Source organism: Schistocerca americana, chromosome 7 (assembly GCF_021461395.2).
Source record: "Schistocerca americana isolate TAMUIC-IGC-003095 chromosome 7, iqSchAmer2.1, whole genome shotgun sequence".
Taxonomy (NCBI): domain Eukaryota; kingdom Metazoa; phylum Arthropoda; class Insecta; order Orthoptera; family Acrididae; genus Schistocerca; species Schistocerca americana.
In genome coordinates, this window is record NC_060125.1 from 189,482,466 (window position 1) to 189,502,515 (window position 20,050).

The 20,050-nt window shown below is 44.4% G+C and overlaps 1 protein-coding gene across 2 annotated transcripts in view; it reads left to right on the forward strand.

Annotated features, from left to right (window-relative positions):
• Positions 1 to 20,050, forward strand: part of LOC124622118 (neuroendocrine convertase 1-like) — a 497,126-nt gene that overhangs the window by 408,960 nt on the left and 68,116 nt on the right. For both annotated transcript variants that reach the window (XM_047147727.1, XM_047147728.1), the window contains exon 11: positions 18,390 to 18,556. In XM_047147727.1, the coding sequence (XP_047003683.1) occupies positions 18,390 to 18,556 (167 nt within the window). The remainder of the gene's footprint in view (positions 1 to 18,389; positions 18,557 to 20,050) is intronic.

A 20,050-nucleotide genomic window follows, 5' to 3' on the forward strand; every position in this document is an offset into this window, starting at 1 on the left:
CTTCCACACAATCAGCTTCACAAAAACGTTCAAATGTGTGTGAATTCCTAAGGGACAAAACTGCTTAGGTCATCGATCACTAGACTTACACGCTACTTAAACTAACTTATGCTAAGAACAACACACACACCCATGCCCGAGGGAGGGCTCGAACCTCCGGCGGGAGTGGCCGCACAGTCCGTGACATGACGTCTCATACCGCGCGGCCACTTCGCCGGTTCAGCTTAACACCTCATGCATCCAAGTCACTAGAAATAATAATATACAGAGGAAGGGAAAAGAAAATGGAGGACGTGTTAGATAACAATATGTATAGCTTTTGGAAAGATAAAGGCACCATATATAGAGTTTTGATGTGGAAGCAGGACTTACGAAAAATCAAGACACATTCATTTGGCCGTCGGTGTGGCCGAGCGGTTCTAGGCGCTTCAGTTTGGAACCGTGCGACCGCTACGGCCACAGGTCCGAATCCTGCCTCGGGCATGGATGTGTGTGGTATCCTTAGTTGGGTTTAAGTAGTAGGGAACTGATGACCTCAGATGTTAAGTCCCATAGTGCTCAGAGCCATTTGAGCCCACATTCATCTGATCTATCAACCCAGAAAAAGCGTTCGACGATGTAAAATAGTGCATAATGTTGGAAATTCTGAGAAAAATAGGAGTGAGCTGTGAGAATGGATAAGGAATGTGGTAGGTCCATTGTGTATCGTCGTCACTCCCCCCCTTTCGTGTTCCAGTCGCGAATGGCGTGCGGAATTACGGTTATTATTTGACCTCCATGTGAGCCGGAAGCTCTCTAAATCTAATCTGAATACCGTGAGATATACGTAGAGAAAACAGTACATTAGTGGACCCTGCTAGGAACGTACATTCTTGGAATTTTAATAACAACCTACATCATGATGCACGACGCGTCAGTTTCAGCATCTGCCACTGGAACTGGTTATGCATGTCTGTGACGCTTTCGTGCTTACCTGTGACTAAACGCTCTGCTATCCTTTGGATCTTCTCTATTTTCTCTGTCAATCATATCTGATAAGGCTACGACACTTACGAACAGTACAACAGTGTATTTCGAACGAGAGTTCTGTAGGCCACTTCATTCATGGAGGACTACTTACTTCCTGAGGATTCTTCCAATGAGTCTCCGGCATTGGCCTTTTCTCCAGTCAGTTATATTGGTGGTTTTATTGCAAATCGCTGCGTATGCGTACTCACAGATATTAAACGAATGTGACTGCGTCCAGTGAATGATCGGACATCTTGTTATCATACAGTAACGTGCCTTTTTCCCAAGTTATGCACAGTATTTTACATTTGTTGGTGTTATTTGTTAACCACCAATGTGTGCACCAAGGGTCGATCCATTGCAGGTCTTCTTGCATTTCACTATAATTTTTTATCGTTGTGATTCCTCTACATGCAACAGCATCATGGAATTTCCAACATTATCCATTTCCAATATAAATTAACATCGCGATGGACTGGTTCCATGCCGTACTCAGCTGCAAAGCTGCTACCATTATTTTGAATTTTAAATTTTTTCTTGGTAGCTGGGCGGGCCGTTGTAGAACATTATGGTTCTTTTCAGACATATATCCCAGTAAGCTGGGAGTGTGGCAGAGGGGATCTCAAATTGGAATACTTGGGACAAAACTTACAGTCCCGGCAGTCGCCTAGCAACCATAGGAAATCTTATGAAAATCTTGTTGGAATTGGATTGGAACTATGTTAGTTTATCCCTGGGGCACTGATGACCAATGTCCCTATCAAAAAGTACGATGTAACAGAGAAAGTAGAATAAAGACACCAAAACATAATGAATGTACAGTAATGAAATTTCGGAAACGCAATTGTCTTTGTAACTTACTCGTATTTAAGTGATTAACAGTGCAACATCACAGGTTAACCCAAGCGCGACATAAGCCATTACAAATATGAAATTCTGGTACATTAATGAACAATATAACAGCCAGAAAGTTAAATGTAGCATGAAGGCGTGCATACGTTTTGTTGTACAGGTGCCAGATGTCAACTTGTTGGCTGTAGTTCAATGCTTGTTGCACTTGATGGATCAATACATGGGCGGTTAATACTGTTTGTGAATGATGCTGGAGTTGTCGTCCGATTATGTCCCATATCCGCTCTATAGGAGACACATCCGGTAATCGAGGCCAAGGCAACATTTAGACACTCTATAGAACATGTTGGGTTACAGCAGTGGTATTTTGGCGAACTCTGAACTGTCCTAAAAACTTCCTGGAATGCTGTTGGTCAGTGTCCGCATCACAAGTCGAAATCATTAGACTGACATAGAAATTTTCAATGAGGGCACGAGGGATAACCACTCCTGCTGGTCTCATACGAAATCGCAACTCAGATCGTAACTCTACGTGAAGGACCAATGTGTCTAGCACGCACACAGGTTGGTGGAAGACCGCCTCTTTCCAACCAACACACGGCCATCACTGGCACCGAGGCAGAACCAGCTTCCATCAGAAAACACAACAGACCTCCACCCTGCCCTCCAATGAGCTCTCGCTTGACATAACTGAAGCCGCAAATGGTAGTGACTTGGGGTAAATGGAATACACGACAATTCTTCATGCAGAACTGCTCACAGTCTTGGAGAGTGGTTGGTGGATGCTGACACGATGCAACCCGTTTCCCTACTAGTGCAACCCAGACATGCTCTATGGGATTCAAACCGGGACAGTGAGCAGGCGACGCCATGCGTAAAATATCTTCGTTTTTTTTTAATAAAAGCATCTGTCACCTGTGCTCTGTGAGATCAGGATTAACGTCCATCAGTACAAATTCTGGGCGCACAGCAACTCGCAAAAACCGTGCTTGTGATCCCAAGATGTCTTCTCGGTCCTGACAGCATTTAAATTTTGCTGATTCACCCGTAAAATTTCACGAAGAGGTGCTTGAGTGGCCAACGTAATCCCTGCCCATATCATTCGAGATCCTCCTCGATATCGGTCTCTTTCCACAATGTTTAGGTCCAGAAATCGTGTTCCACATGCCCTCTAGATGTGATTCACTCTCCAGACCAAATCTGGACTCATCTGTGAAAAGAATATTGTCCACCGTTCGACTATACTCCACTCTAGACTTTCTCGTCTGTGAACACACGTCAGAGGTAGGCAGACAGCAGGTATCCAACAATAAAGGCCAGTCTTCTGAAGCCTTCTGTATACCGTTTGCCTCGATACAACACGTCCAGGGGATGCTGCGACATCTGATGTCAGTTACAGTGCAGTAGTAACGCGGTACCATTGTGCCCTTACAGCCACAAAAGGGTTCATTCTTACTGATGCCACATGTGATCGATATCCAAGATGCAGTTTCGGTCTCTATAGACTGTCGCCTCATCCGAGAAACAGCAGAACGATTCGCATTAAGCCATCGGACCACATCAGTTTGTGACTCTCCTCCTTCCGTTCTTCCTATGGCATTCCACAGCAGAGAGTCCGTAGGCGTCTTCTCTGTTCCATACTGCAACGCCTGTGACTGTGTGTACGGTTCAAATGGTTCAAATGGCTCTGAGCATAATGGGACTTAACATCTGGAGTCATCAGTCCCCGAGAACTTAGAACTACTTAAACCTAACTAACGTAAAGGCATCACACACATCCATGTCCGAGGCAGGATTCTAACCTGCGACCGTAGCGGTCGCGCGGTTCCAGACTGAAGCTCCTAGAACCGCTCGTCCACGACGGCCGGCTGTGTGTACGGCGATTGCGGATGTGGGACTACCCTGGAAACACTATACCGCTTGATAGGCGCCATGACATCATTGCTGATGTGATTGTCTCCTGATCGAAATGCCATCTTCCGTGCAGAACGAGATCGTAGCGACATCTGGCGATCTAATGACAATTTGTATGAATATATCGTGAATATGACACCGGACCGCCAAATAGCAGTTCATTTCTTCATTGCTTTAGTTTTGGTAATTTTAGTATGTGAGTAATGTTATAGTGTTAAATGAAACTATTATTCGAGGATCAACAGTCTACGGCAAGAATCATGTTTCAACTATTCACTGCTCTTTTTGTGGTGCAATCAAGCAGCAGAAACCAGGAGAGTAAGGTTCCTGAAAAGCTGAGTTTAATCAACACAATTCAGAGTTAGCGGAATGATACGACCGGACCGAACGCAAGTTTGCCTGCACCCCTGTTAACTGCTTTGGATCTCCTGCGTCGAGAGCGCCGCTACCTGTGAGGGCTAATGTGTAATTAAACCAGAGAGCTGCCAGAGGTCCGTGTTTCAACCTCTAGATATTACGTGTCACAGGGAGTCCCGACTTAACCGCCGCTGTTACTGTCAATGTGAGCTGTTCCACTAATGAATTCCTCTCAACTCGGAAATGGCTGTGTTAAGGTCATGGAAACCTCTTGCGCTTCGGTAACGCGGTGTAATACCTGTCACGATCTCTCCCTCTTACACATGCGCACACAGACACAAACACACAAACACTGTGCATTTCACAATTTCTATAATGACTTAACAAACTTTCATTGTTAACCCTAAAAGCTTATACCAGGGTCAATCACTTACTGTTACTGTTTGCTACTGTGCATGCTCCTCTGCAAATATACAGCCCGCCGCCATCAATGTAACTTCAGCACTGAATGAGACCTAATAGAGGATTGACGTTCGAAGCTGCGAGACAAAGTGGTTTCACTAATTTGACAGAAATGTTCTTCGAAGGGACACTGTGACCCTGGTGTAGATATCATGTAAGCATTCTGTCGCCGAATAAATGGCACATACAATGACATTTTACAGACACAAGATGTTATACGGGAAGCGCTGTTAGAACTCAACCGTGAACGTGACGTAGGTGACTTTCGTGATGAAACTGATCCTGAACCCGATGCTCCTGGCGCCCTTATGGACAGTTTTGAAACTGATCAGTATGCCAAATTTCAGACAGGGATCAAGAAAATACAGTGGTCCATGGTAAGAATGTTCGCTGGTAGAACACATCTGTCCCTAATAGATGAGCTTCCCAGTTGCTTATAACATTGCAGTCCATTTTTCAAGAGTATGGAAATAATCAATAGATCGATTTTTGAATAATAGAGAACACCTCAAAATATTTGTGTAATACCTGCATTTTATAAAGTAAATAGCATCTTCATCTAATAAAATGCAAATAAAGTCTTTCCATTCATATAAATTTCTAGTTTCAGCATTGAACAACTTCCTAGGCAGTTTTTACTTAGTCTCGAATTTGGGATGTGTAAATACTAATATTGTTTGAAAAAGAACATGACAAATATGAAATAAAATGTGTTATATGAGAGACCAATTTCATTATAAGATCTAGAAATTTCTCCAGCAAAAAATTGAGGGTGACTGCGACCCTGGTATATAATGTATGCGAAAATTTCAGAGCTGTACACTACTAGAGTTAACGCAGAAGATCAGACGTAACAGTCTCACGATGGAGTCTTAGGAAGTGGACCTTTTCGACGCGGGTATCGGACTGTGCTGCGTTTAAGTCCTGTAATGACAAAGTCAGTGGTAGGACATTCGCTGGTAGTACTGTTTTACTTCTATTTCACATTTACCTTGAATGAAATGCTAACTAACAAATATTGTATCGTATTTTGGGGAGTTTTTAAACTCAGCCTTCTGCAAAACAGTGGATTTTTCTCCATTTACCCAAGCCTATTTCGACACGTATGTGCCATCTTCTGTGGATCGCGGTTTATTTCTGTAAAACATCACGTTTTTTTTTTCATTTTGGTCTATAAACTATAACATGGGTATTTTATTTAACTTCTTTTCGACTGCTCATGCGAAGCTACATTAATTGAGAAAGTGAATTTGTGTAGGTCGGCTTGATTTTATGCCTTTTTATCGTTTGACAGCATGTCATCTGCAAAGTAGTAGGAAGAAGTTGTAGGAAGGATTTGTTTCTCAGTTGTCAACATTTAAAATACTTTTCCGTGTATAGCGATTGTTTATGTTCTGTACTTAACATTATCATCCATTTCGGCATCTTTAGTCTGTTCCCATTTTCAGTTGTAATAATGTTCACTGTTTTCCACACCCATTCACACTTCACTCCCACCTGTTTTTACAATATTTTTACATGAAAAAGTGAATTATAGAAAGAAACAAAAATCTCGAATATAGGTATTTCTGTTTTGACGCCTACAACTAATAGATTGATACGCCCGCATATCGGTAACTATGCTCGTGGTGCAAACTGTGCATACCGGGGAAGTTGTAGGCGTTTGATAATTATCGGCGCAGTGCTCTTTGAAGAGGAGTCACGATAAAAGGCTTTGTTAGAAACGGAAGCTATTTTCTGTAGTGCTTTCTTTTAATTTTTTGTAAATGATTGGATCACGCAGTCTTAACAGTACTACAAACTCTAACAAATACCATGTACGACCGCCCTCGCTGTGCAAGGAATGAGAATCCTGCGAATGTTTTTCTGTTTACGGTCGAGACGTACAACAGAAACCAACTGAAGCCATCAACAGAGAACGCGTGAAGGTTATGTCATTGCGAGATGCTGATTAGACTTTTAGAGGAACGTTTGAATTGCGTAGGGGTATGCTTAGGGACGGCTGAAGAGCTCAGTGCTGTCGACAGCAAATTTACAGGCTGTAAAGAAAGTAAAGATAGCATTACCCATGGGGAATTTGTGAGCTATTCTGCCACATTTTATTAACGATTATCTCTAGACGAAAAGTTAGAAACTGATATTGCCGTGTTAGACAACGTTGCGGTGGGTTGTGCCTTGGATGAACTAAGAGGGTTGTTAAAAACGCAGTCTCTAAGACAGCAGGTTTAGTGAAGCTTGCGTGTAAATGCAACGAGTCTCATTATGAAAATGAAATTCAGAGTAAAATAACGCTTCATTCAAAGGCGAAAAAGATACAAAGACGACAGAGAAGTCAACATCTGTACACACACATTCATACATAATAATAGCCATGATCGGTCTGGATGGTCCGCAGTTACGTACGTTATTGATTTAACTATAAGAATCAACCGGAAAATTTGGAGTATGTGGCCTTTCAGATCATGATGCACAAATTTTAACACTAAAAGGTTGCTTGTGTGTGTGTGTGTGTGTGTGTGTGTGTGTGTGTGTGTGTGTGTGTGTGTGGCCGGCTGGGGTGGCCGAGTGGTTCTAGGCGCTACAGACTGGAACCGTGCGACCGCTACGGTCGCAGGTTCGAATCCTGCCTCGGGGATGGATGTGTGTGATGTCAGGTTAGTTGGGTTTAAGTAGTTCTAAGTTATAGGGGACTGATGACCTCAGAAGTTAAGTCCCATAGTGCTCAGAGCCATTTGAACCATTTTGGTGTGCGTGTGTGTGATCGTGTGTGTGTGTGTGTGTGTGTGTGTGTGTGTGTGTGTGTGAATGCCTAAGGGGCCAAACAGCAGAGGCCATCGGTCCTTAGACTTACACACTACTTAAACTAACTTATGCTAAGAACAACACCTATGCCCGAGGGAGGACTCGAACCTCCGGCGGGAGGGGCCGCGCAATCCGTTACATGGGGCCTTAAACCGTTTGGCTACTCCGTGCGGCAAAAGGTTTTTGTACTCAGACAAAAGTTATATACAAAACTGTTGAGGCTTTCGTGGCCATTTGTTGACAAACTGCCTACTGGCTTCTGTCATCTAATGATTTTTCTGACGTTTCGCTAGCACGAGTGGCTGGCATTGTCAAAGCTTCACCCTCCATTGCCGGTGGTGAACTGGAGCCGAGCTTGCGGGCGCAGACTATATGTACCTGGCGCGCCAACGTCCGAGGGCTTCTCCGCGGTCATTTCTGGTGCGGTTCTCCTCTTGCTACCTGCGACGGTCGTTCGCTGCAGTACGGGAAGCCAGGATCCGTTTACCTTAAGGCTTTTCTCTTTCTTGTTCAAACTGTTCGCGTGTTTTTGTATTTCCACAGCTTCTCTGAACAAGCGCGTGTGATAGTGCTTCTCTACAGCCAGAACTTCCGTGACGGGGAATTTTATTACGTGGTCGGTCTCATTGAGTGCGTGCTCTGCCACGGCCGATTTCTCCACCTGCCCCAACCTGCAATGTCGCTTATGCTCTTTGATCCTGGTGTTAATGGATCGTCCAGTCATTCCGACATAAACTTTTCCGCATGAGCATGGTATACGGTATATTCCCGACATTGCAAGTGGGTCTCTTTTCTCCTTCGCCGATCTAAGACACTCTTTGATCTTCCTTGTCGGTTTGAAAATCGTTTTTACGCCATGTCTGCGCAATATACGGCCGATTCTGTCCGTCACTCTGGGAATGTAGGGCAGAAAGGCCGTACCCGACATTTTTTTTCTGGTTCCTTACTTCGCCGAGTGTTTGGCTCTGTTACACTTCTAATATAATTTGTGGAGTACCCATTGCTCCTCAGGACAGTTTCCAGGTGTTGCATTTCTCGTTTGAGGTGTTGTGGCTCACATATTCGTCCTGCTATCGTTACGAGCGTACTAATCATGCTCGTGCTGGCGAAACGTCAGAAAAATCATTAGATGAACGTCGGCCGAAGAACCCGAGACAGAAGCCAGTAGGCAGTTTGTCAAATGTTATATATATTTACAAACTATATATAAAAGTTAATCCAGCGGCAATAGAGAGCTGTATAAACTTCGTTAAGGAGCAAGAGTGGCAGGATGCCTATAATACCGATAACATAGATGACAAATATAATGCTTTCCTTAATACATTTATCATGCGTTTTGAAAGTTGCTTTCCATTAGAACGGTGTAAACAGAGTACTAGCAGTACAAGGTGGCTCGGTGGCTGACTAGTGAGATAAGGATATCACCTAGAAGAGAGTGGTAATTACATCAAAATGTTAGAAGTTGTCACAAGTTGTTTAACCACCTTTCTGCAGAGGACTCAGAGGAATGTCGCTTTAACTTTACTCTTGGTGGGGCCGCAGAGCGGAACAGCCCTCTTGGTTGGGACGCAAAGAAGTAAATTGCTCTTGGCCTGCACTCGAAGGTGAAAGGACTCTTGAGGCAGGACGCGAGGCAGAACAAAAGACTCGATAGGTACCGACCCATAGCATTACTGAGGTAAAAAATTCGTACAGTGTGCGGGATGTGGCAGCTTTTTCAGGACGTATGCCGTCCGCAGTTGCTGAGGTCTAGAACATGCTCTTAGTATGTTGACGAGACTGATGTGTGATTATATTTATGGGAGAGCAGAGAATCTGAGGATCACAGCTAGTAACTGTCGAAACTGGTCGTGAAATAAACTATTTCACGTCAGTTCATCTTGGCCTCTAAGATTATAAATTATAACATCAGATCAGCCAAACAGCATACGTTAATTTACAAGAGTGATCTCGTAAGTAAGTTACCAGACTATCATATTCTTTTCCCGGTTGACTTTGCTGCTCACTTTCTGGCAACTGTTTGATTATACAGATTTCTTGTTACGATTTGTACTCCTCTTGAGTGTATGGATGAGTGAACTATTACAGTTGTTTGTCACGTGCGTGGCACCTGAGGAATATTTTGTAATAAATGATGGTCTGAGCCACTGCTCTTTCACTTCAGTGTTTATATACGTATGATCCTCTGATGGCACTGTTCACTTCAACAAGGACCACACTCTCGACTTACTTGTTAGGATCAACACTTATTCTTCTGCTTACTTTGCACACAGTTTAGGACATGCAGTTTATTTAATACTCCAACATATCCGGCCCAAAGCCTGGTTGAGAAAGGAGGATGGTGAGCAGTAATACATCGCTAAAGAAAACCTTGGTTCACCTGACCTGGGTGGTTGTATCTTGTGAGAGCCTCTTGCCAGGGTACAATGAAGACTTCAACGACAGTGAAGGCGGAGACGTAATCGAATGGCTGAGATGGCGGATGAAGCAACCCTGTGTTTTTGGAGCAACGACAAAATGGACGGAGGAGGAACCCACTCACCGGTCGTGCAGGTGGATAAGGTCAAGCCAGAAAGAATGCTGTGGTGGAGCAGCTCTATGGCATTTCGAGTCTGTCAGTTCATTGTAGTCGTAGGATGGCACTTCTCATTTCATTTGAGGCGCAGACGAACGTCCCGAGACGATAATGTGTGGGTCACTTCTCTGCGAGCTGAGATCTACCTTAGACAAAACCTCGCTTGTCGCACTTTTTCCTACTGTCTCACCTTCAGCTGAAGTCCAACTGTGTGGGATAATGGTAGTAGAGGCATGCTTTTGGGTGAAACTGGAAGCATCTAGCTCGTACATGCACGTTCGGAGCAGATGTGTGATGCTCTTCCTTATTAGACCTCGTGACTACTTACGAATTTGGTCTTGTATTTGGATTTGGAAATGCCACTGCCCACCCTGAACGAGGAAGGCCTTAGAAAATGTGGGCTAAGCATCAGTAGTCACACTCTCAGCCTGCTGAGAGGGCGCACACAGCGGGTCAGCCCTCATGCGGTCGAGAAACGAAACTTGCAAAAAATGTAGTGATAGGATCCTGGAACGTTTGTAAGCAGGCTGTTTAGGTTTTTATGTTGGTAACGCCACGTAGCGCTCTGTATGAAAATCACTGACTGTGCTGTGTGCAGTCTGTGGCTGGTTGGACTCATTGTTGGAATATTCGCTTGTGTAGTGTTGGGCAGTTGGATGTGAACAACGCGTAGCGCTGGACAGTTGGAGGTGAGACGCCAGCAGTGATGGATGTGGAGAGAGAGATTCCGGAGTTTTGAGAGGTTACTACAAGCGGACGATCTGGACGTGTGTCCGCCAGAAAAAGGAAATTAGTAAAGATGGATGTTATGAACTGATGACTTTTGAACACTATCAAGGTAAATACACTGTTCTCTATCAAAATCTTTCATTTGCTAACTATGCCTATCAGTAGTTAGTGCGTTCAGTAGTTAGAATCTTTTAGTTAGCTGGCAGTATTGGCGCTCGCTGTATTGCAGTAGGTCGAGTAACGAAGATTTTTGTGTGGTGCGCGATTCATGAAAGGTATAGGTTATTGTTAGTCAGGGCCATTATTTTGTAGGGATTATTGAAAGTAAGATTGCGTTGCGCAAAAAAAAAGTATTGTGTGCCAGTTTAATGATGACCAGAATAAGGAAAGAGAGAAATGTCTGATTACGTTCAGTTTTGCTCAGCTGTTTGAAAATCAAATAACGTAGACGTTTACCAGCACAGTCGTTCATAATTTTCTAAGAGTACGTTACTTGTTCAAACATTAGTTAATCTGGAAGACAATAACAGGCGTGAGTGAAGAACAGCACGTGTCACCCATAAGCCTGTTCGAATAAACATTGGTACTGCCACCTTAAGTGAAATGAGATTTTCCAGCGAAGATAAAATTGCAGAATTCGGTTCAGATCACACGATTTTCTGGAAGGGAGAAGATGAGAGAGAACGCCAGATTCACGGTGTTGGATCCGCTGTGAAGACCACATTCGTGAATGGTCATCAGCTAACTCCATCTGCTGTCAGCGAAAGAACTACGTAACTTCCAATCCAATTGCCTGAGGTAAATTTATGACCCTCATCTATGCATATGCTTCCCCCTTGGATGCTGATGCAGACACTAAAGATCATTTCTACAACCAGGTAAGCACAACCATCACCAAAGATACATCCTCGGTAGTAGCGCTGGCGCACCCCATACTGTATCACGAGGCATTATAATAAAAAGGATATTCTTGTCATCAGGACAGCAAGAAATACCGATGACTGCTGGACAGATCAGAACTCCTTTTCTGCCGGTTGAGGATCTCAGTCAGTTGCAAACCAAAAAGATCCATCCACATCCTGCTCAGACGAAAGTTTCACACTTCTAAAATTCAAATTAAGCCCACTGCTACAGATTACAGAAACGCAATCTCAAATAAGGTGGTTACTCACCCATTCTACACTAAGAATGAAAATCTGGACCATACTTCAGGCGGTTATTACTGACTCATCTGAAGAAACAGTTGGTTTTGTGAAGAAAAATGGCATGGTTGGCTTGATTAAAATAATGACAAAATTATGCCAATTGAGAAATCCACCTGTTCTTTTCCAGTGGTCCATCTTCCAGTGTGAATAAGTCACATTTCATGTAACTCCATCTGCTGTCAGTGAAATAATTATGTCCCTCCCAATCTCACTTAAATAAAAATGTCAGGTAGAACCAGGGAAATGTAGAATAAGCGATAGAAAAAAAGCTGAAGAACAGTGGAGACTATCTGATGCCCGTGACTTTCGAAGCCTCTACACAGACATAAAGGAGATATATGGCCCAATTCCATCCACGGTACGGAGGCTGAAGACTGACGACAATTCCATCACTTTAAGTGACGATAACAAAATCTTAGAGCCTTGAACATTTCTCTGCGCTTTTAAATCGTCCCTGGAATGTTCATGAGGATTTCCTTTGTGAGGTTCCTCTACAACCCCAACAAACATTAATGGCAATTCTACCCGCATACAGAGAATATACCAAAGCACTCTACCAACTAAGACCAAGAAAAGCTCCTGGTCCCGACAGCATTCCTTTGGAATTCATGCAATTGAAGATATACCGTTGTAGACAAGAATTTTTACCGTCATCCTCTTAATGTGGGAAACTCGAGAAGTACCAGATGATTGAAGAGTAGAATAAATTTCTTTATATCCGTCTATGGTCACAAAATATTGGGTCCATAGAATACCGGTTTCGGTCAGCAATGACCTTCTTCAGATCTGCTTTAAAAAAATGTACTAATGTAATGGGCCCAAAGCGGCATCGTCAGAAGATAAACACAGAATCAAGGCTGCTACCATCATCACTATCTTCAAGACTGCTAACATCCTCACTATCTTCAATGAATGCGACTGCAGTGCAATTTGGAACTACCGCGGTACTTCGCTATTGTCAAATTCAAGGTAAAATTCTCGCTTGAATTCTATTAAATCGGCTCCAAATTGGTTTCAGAGAGGTCACTACTTGAATCTAAATGTTTGTGTGCTAGACAACTCCAGGCAAAACTTAAAGAATAACGGGAGCCTCTACATGTAGTTTTCTATGGCCTGGAAAAAGCCTTTGATTCAGTACTTAGATCTGCCATGTGAAGGTACTAAGACAGGCTGGATGTCCTGAACGCTATATGGAATTGGATCAAGCTCTTCATGATGGCATGAGTGGGCTGGTTGTTCACGGCAACTGTGTGCATCGGATTCGTTCCTAAGCACTCAGAGACTCAAACATGGCTCCAACGCTCTTTGCACTTTACTTCATTGTCATGCAGTGGAAATCATCTGCAAATGACCAAGCACAGAGATTAAGTTTCTTTTTGATGGAGATCTCTTCAGACTCGTAAGACTTTGGTGACAAAGACTTACTCAGGTTACACAGGTGAAACCACTACTGTATTCCAATGACATTGCATCTCCCACTCCTACATGGGAAGAGCTACAACATGCAGCTGCCTTAAAACTGGAAGAGATCAGGGTCTTGTTCTTACCATCAATGAGGAAAAAAACAAAGGTATTCGCACAACCTGTTCCAGGATTAATTGTCCTCTCCGTCTTAGACACGGCACTGGAGCAGGTTGATCACTTTTCATATTTTGGAAGAATCTCGTCTAAATGGTATTCCTGCAAACAGGATGTTGATAAAAGGATTGGAGGTGTCTCTGCAGCTTTGTGACGGATAATGCACAGAGTCTTTATGAATAAAGATCTAAAGCTGCATATCAAACTAATGGTGTACAGAGCTGTTCTCATTTCCGCGCCCTTGCATGACTGCGAAGCTGTGATACTCTGTCGCGACAGTATCAGAATTCTAGAGCGCTTCCGCCAACAAAAAGTGAGATACATCTTTAACATTAAATGACAAGACTATGTGAACAACACTCCAGTATTTGAGAAAGTGTATCTGAACAGCACTGAGGCCTGTGAGATGCTTAGGACGTGATCATTGCATGAGTGTTACAGTGCTTTCCTTTTGGTGAACTCTTTTCTAGCAGTAGTCCTCATAGAGACCCTCTTAAGAAGCAACTAAATCACGTTATAAGGAAGACTGGTATAAATACAGGGCTATTACAAATGATTGAAGCGATTTCAAAAATTCACTGTAGCTCCATTTATTGACATATGGTCACGACACACTACAGATACGTAGAAAAACTCATAAAGTTTTGTTCGGCTGAAGCCGCACTTCAGATTTCTGCCGCCAGAGCGCTCGAGAGCGCAGTGAGACAAAATGGCGACAGAAGCCGAGAAAGCGATGTCGTGGTTGAAATGCACTCACATCAGTCAGTCATAACAGTGCAACGACACTTCAGGACGAAGTTCAACAAAGATCCACCAACTGCTAACTCCATTCGGCGATGGTATGCGCAGTTTAAAGCTTCTGGATGCCTCTGTAAGGGGAAATCAACGGGTCGGCCTGCAGTGAGCGAACAAACGGTTGAACGCGTGCGGGCAGTTTCACGCGTAGCCCGCGGAAGTCGACGAATAAAGCAAGCAGGGAGCTAAACGTACGACAGCCGACGGTTTGGAAAATCTTACGGAAAAGGCTAAAGCAGAAGCCTTACCGTTTACAATTGCTACAAGCCCTGACACCCGATGACAAAGTCAAACGCTTTGAATTTTCGGCGCGGTTGCAATAGCTCATGGAAGAGGATGCGTTCAGAGCGAAACTTGTTTTCAGTGATGAAGCAACATTTTTTCTTAATGGTGAAGTGAACAGACACAATGTGCGAATCTGGGCGGTAGAGAATCCTCACGCATTCGTGCAGCAAATTCGTAATTCACCAAAAGTTAACGTGTTTTGTGAAATCTCGCGGTTTAAAGTTTACGGCCCCTTTTTCTTCTGCGAAAAAAACGTTACAGGACACGTGTATCTGGACGTGCTGGAAAATTGGCTCATGCCACAACTGGAGACCGGCAGCGCCGACTTCATCTTTCAACAGGATGGTGTTCCACCGCACTTCCATCATGATGTTCGGCATTTCTTAAACAGGAGATTGGAAAACCGATGGATCGGTCGTGGTGGAGATCATGATCAGCAATTCATGTCATGGCCTCCACGCTCTCCAGACTTAACCCCATGCGATTTCTTTCTGTGGGGTTATGTGAAAGATTCAGTGTTTAAACCTCCTCTACCAAGAAACGTGCCAGAACTGCGAGCTCGCATCAACGATGTTTTCGAACTCATTGATGGGGACATGCTGCGCCGAGTCTGGGAGGAACTTGATTATCGGCTTGATGTCTGCCGAATCACTAAAGGGGCACATATCGAACATTTGTGAATGCCTAAAAAAACTTTTTGCGTTTTTGTATGTGTGTGCAAAGCATTGTGAAAATATCTCAAATAATAAAGTTATTGTAGAGCTGTGAAATCGCTTCAATCATTTGTAATAACCCTGTATATATATATATATATATACATGCATGAGAAGAATGTGCTGTGAACCGCTCACTGTGAAGAAAACGACATCCACCGCTGTCAATTTGTTTGAAGGAAAGCGTCACAGACACGAAGAGGCCAAGCGACAAGCGAGAAAGCTCCATCAATTACGACCTCGCCGTCCTCCAGCCATTCACTGGGGTATGTGTGAACGCATGTTTAATGCCAGAATTGGTCTGTTCAGTCATCTGAAACACATCCATGAGTTGATGACATGCTCATTCCATGCAGGAAGAAGGTATGCATACTCAGAATCGAACAGCAGCCGACGACGACGACATGTGAATCAGAGGGGGACGATGTGCATATCAAATGGGTTCGTTCGATTCAGATCGGAGGCACTGTTTAAATTTAGCCGTATCTCAGCACCGTCTTGCAAAACACTTGATACATTTTTTATTTCTCAATTGCTTCTCACAACACACACCGTTAGAAGTTATTTTAAAAGCGTAAATAACTGCCCTAAGATATTATCAAACGTTTTTAGTGAGGAAGATCCAGACTTTTATATTTATATCTCCCTTGTCAGTCATTCCCAAAAAAATGCTATGTAATTGTGAAGTCGAAAACTGTTGCGACTAAATCTTCCTTAAATCACACTTAAAATCATGGTCAGATGTTGTTCATCACCGTGAAAACCAAGATGAATGTGGTCGCCGTAATACAATGAGACGTCGAGGTTCCTCTTGAGCTCCAAAAGTAGAATTGTTCAGAAGCACTTGCAAAAGAGAATGTCAGATCAATGGGTTCCTTTATCTATATCATCTTGACATCATGAAACTCTAAGAATTTACGTGCTAGGGAGGGAAATAGACACAAGTTAAACCAAAAATAAGTGGGACCAAGGCGTAGGAGGTATGTACACTATGTCAGAAGGATAAGAAATCTCGAATGAATAGATACAAGTGTAATTCTTGTGGTCCTTATCTCTGTCTCCGTGACCGCACTTCAATACAGAAACACGTGTGTGAGAACAAAATGATATTCGGAGTGAATGTACGACCCTTAATACGACGAAAATCACTTGTTTTTATGAAGGTGATTTGTCAAAACTTGTTGTGGATTCATCCGCGTCGTAATTACACTCCTGGAAATGGAAAAAAGAACACATTGACACCGGTGTGTCAGACTCACCATACTTGCTCCGGACACTGCGAGAGGGCTGTACAAGCAATGATTACCCGCACGGCACAGCGGACACACCAGGAACCGCGGTGTTGGCCGTCGAATGGCGCTAGCTGCGCAGCATTTGTGCACCGCCGTCGTCAGTGTCAGCCAGTTTGCCGTGGCATACGGAGCTCCATCGCAGTCTTTAACACTGGTAGCATACCGCGACAGCGTGGACGTGAACCGTATGTGCAGTTGACGGACTTTGAGCGAGGGCGTATAGTGGGCATGCGGGAGGCCGGGTGGACGTACTGCCGAATTGCTCAACACGTGGGGCGTGAGGCCTCCACAGTACATCGATGTTGTCGCCAGTGGTCGGTGGAAGTTTCACGTGCCCGTCGACCTGGAACCGGACCGCAGCGACGCACGGATGCACGCCAAGACCGTAGGATCCTACGCAGTGCCGTAGGGGACCGCACCGCCACTTCCCAGCAAATTAGGGACACTGTTGCTCCTGAGGTATCGGCGAGGACCATTCGCAACCGTCTCCACGAAGCTGGGCTACGGTCCCGCACACCGTTAGGCCGTCTTCCGCTCACGCCCCAACATCGTGCAGCCCGCCTCCAGTGGTGTCGCGACAGGCGTGAATGGAGGGACGAATGGAGACGTGTCGTCTTCAGCGATGAGAGTCGCTTCTGCCTTGGTGCCAACGATGGTCGTATGCGTGTTTGGCGCCGTGCAGGTGAGCGCCACAATCAGGACTGCATACGACCGAGGCACACAGGGCCAACACCCGGCATCATGGTGTGGGGAGCGATCTCCTACACTGGCCGTACACCACTGGTGATCGTCGAGGGGACACTGAATAGTGCACGGTACATCCAAACCGTCATCGAACCCATCGTTCTACCATTCCTAGACCGGCAAGGGAACTTGCTGTTCCAACAGGACAATGCACGTCCGCATGTATCCCGTGCCACCCAACGTGCTCTAGAAGGTGTAAGTCAACCACCCTGGCCAGCAAGATCTCCGGATCTATCCCCCATTGAGCATGTTTGGGACTGGATGAAGCGTCGTCTCACGCGGTCTGCACGTCCAGCACGAACGCTGGTCCAACTGAGGCGCCAGGTGGAAATGGCATGGCAAGCCGTTCCACAGGACTACATCCAGCATCTCTACGATCGTCTCCATGGGAGAATAGCAGCCTGCATTGCTGCGAAAGGTGGATATACACTGTACTAGTGCCGACATTGTGCATGCTCTGTTGCCTGTGTCTATGTGCCTGTGGTTCTGTCAGTGTGATCATGTGATGTATCTGACCCCAGGAATGTGTCAATAAAGTTTCCCCTTCCTGGGGCAATGAATTCACGGTGTTCTTATTTCAATTTCCAGGAGTGTACTTGCCTTTGCCGACTGATGTTTGTTGCATACTGCACTACGTCTTTAATTTAAGATATAAAGATTAATGAACGTTGATACGCTTAATCATACAGTTTTATTCCAACACCACCTTCGTTTGAGGTTTAGTTTTTATTGCAACAGAAACAACAAATGCACCTCAGAGATGCTCCGTGACCATTGTTGTTCCGCAAAAGCTGACTCTAACAGAATATTAAAAGATTTTATTTCTTCCCTGTCAACTTTAGTTTCTTCTTAGTTTACTGCTCACTCAATGTACAGCAGGAGTACACTGGTGAGTGTCTCACTCTTTTCTAGCTTACTGTCTCCCTTTGACTTCCTTCGACTCTCAGAACTGCAGTCTGATTTGTGAAGGAACTGTATTTAACCTTGTGCTCTTAGCATTTCATCCATGGTGGGTTTGTTGTCACATCCCCTTCAACAGGGGCGGTTCACCTACTAACTACTGTACGTGTGTTTGAAGGGACAACACGTCGATAAGGCAAGGCGTTCTGACAGTGGCGCACTTCCACACGGACGGGTGTGTGGGCACGGAGCGCGAAGTCAATTTCCTGGAACACGTGGAGTTGCAAGTGAACCTGCGCTACTCCCTGCGGGGCGCCCTCGAGATATACCTCACGTCCGCTGCAGGTATGTGATGGCTGCATGGCTGTGGAGCGCCAAATCACATTCATCGAGCACGTGGTGCTGAAAATAAATCTGTGTTTCTAGATGAGTGGTGCCTTCCAGATATTATCTCGTGTCCACAACGTGTAGGTGGTAGCTGACTGGCCACAGGGTGCGAGCTCACATTTATGAAGCATGTTGAGCCACAACTAAACCTACATTACTAGCTGCATAGTGCCTTGGAGATATTATCTCCCATCCGTAAAGGTGCGTTTACACTGAGATTTGTATCGGCACATGTATGAGATACATGTATATGCGACTTTGCGACATGTATCGCGACTTGTATGAGTTGACAAGTATCAACCTCATACATGTATGAGCGTGCGTTTACACTGGTTGATATGTATCACTGTGCGATAGCTTCCGACGACGATTTGGCAGATTTCACATTTTTATGTGCTGATACACTTGCTCTTTTGGAAGATGATAGGAAGAAAAGGCGGGCACAGAGAGTTTCTCGCGAATTAACGCTAGAGGATGGCGCATATTTTAGAAATTATGTTAGGATGAGTATGGAGGATTTCCGCGGTTTGTTATCACTTGTGGCTCCTCTTGTGTCCAAAACCAACACAAACTTTCGGGAAGCTATTCCACCAGAGGATCAGTTGGTTGTAACACTCCGTTTTTTAGCCACTGGGGATTCCTCGTAAAACGAAGATTTCATGACAAAACATTTCCATTGTCGCGCGATTGCTAATGCCAACGTCTCACTCACGATTGTCGGCATCCATTGTCAACATTATCACGCGAGGCCGCCGGAATAATAGCAAAACATTGATATACGTGCCAGATGCATGAAAAAATTATACAATGTATTACATACTCTGATATGTATATAAAACTTTTGCCTTCACTTCTTGGGATAAAACTTGCACAATGGTCTCGCAAACACGAAGAATAATGTTGCATATGGCACTTTTTGATATTCTATGCAGATGCATTAACGTCGAAACGACAGTCGGCACCTCCAAAACTCAAACAGCCGCCAAAGAGCCTGGTACTACGCATACGCTAATCGTCGAAATAAGCGGCAGTCGACAAGACGACAGGAAATGATAGTACTGCGCATGCGCGAGTTCTTCAAATGTCGCTCATACATGTCGCGTATATGGCCAAAAAGCGATATACAAAATGTATACGCGACATGTATGAGCTCGAGGGTCCGCATACAAGTTCCGTGAATTTTTGTATGAGGTGATGTATCGCGACATGTCAAATTCTTCAAATGTCGCTCATACATGTCGCGTATATGGCCAAAAAGCGATATACAAAATGTATACGCGACATGTATGAGCTCGAGGGTCCGCATACAAGTTCCGTGAATTTTTGTATGAGGTGATGTATCGCGACATGTCAAATTGACATGTCGCTCATACATGTCGCGATACATATATCTCAGTGTAAACGTACCTTAACAGGTACATAGTGGGTACATGGCCGTGGAGTGCGAGATCA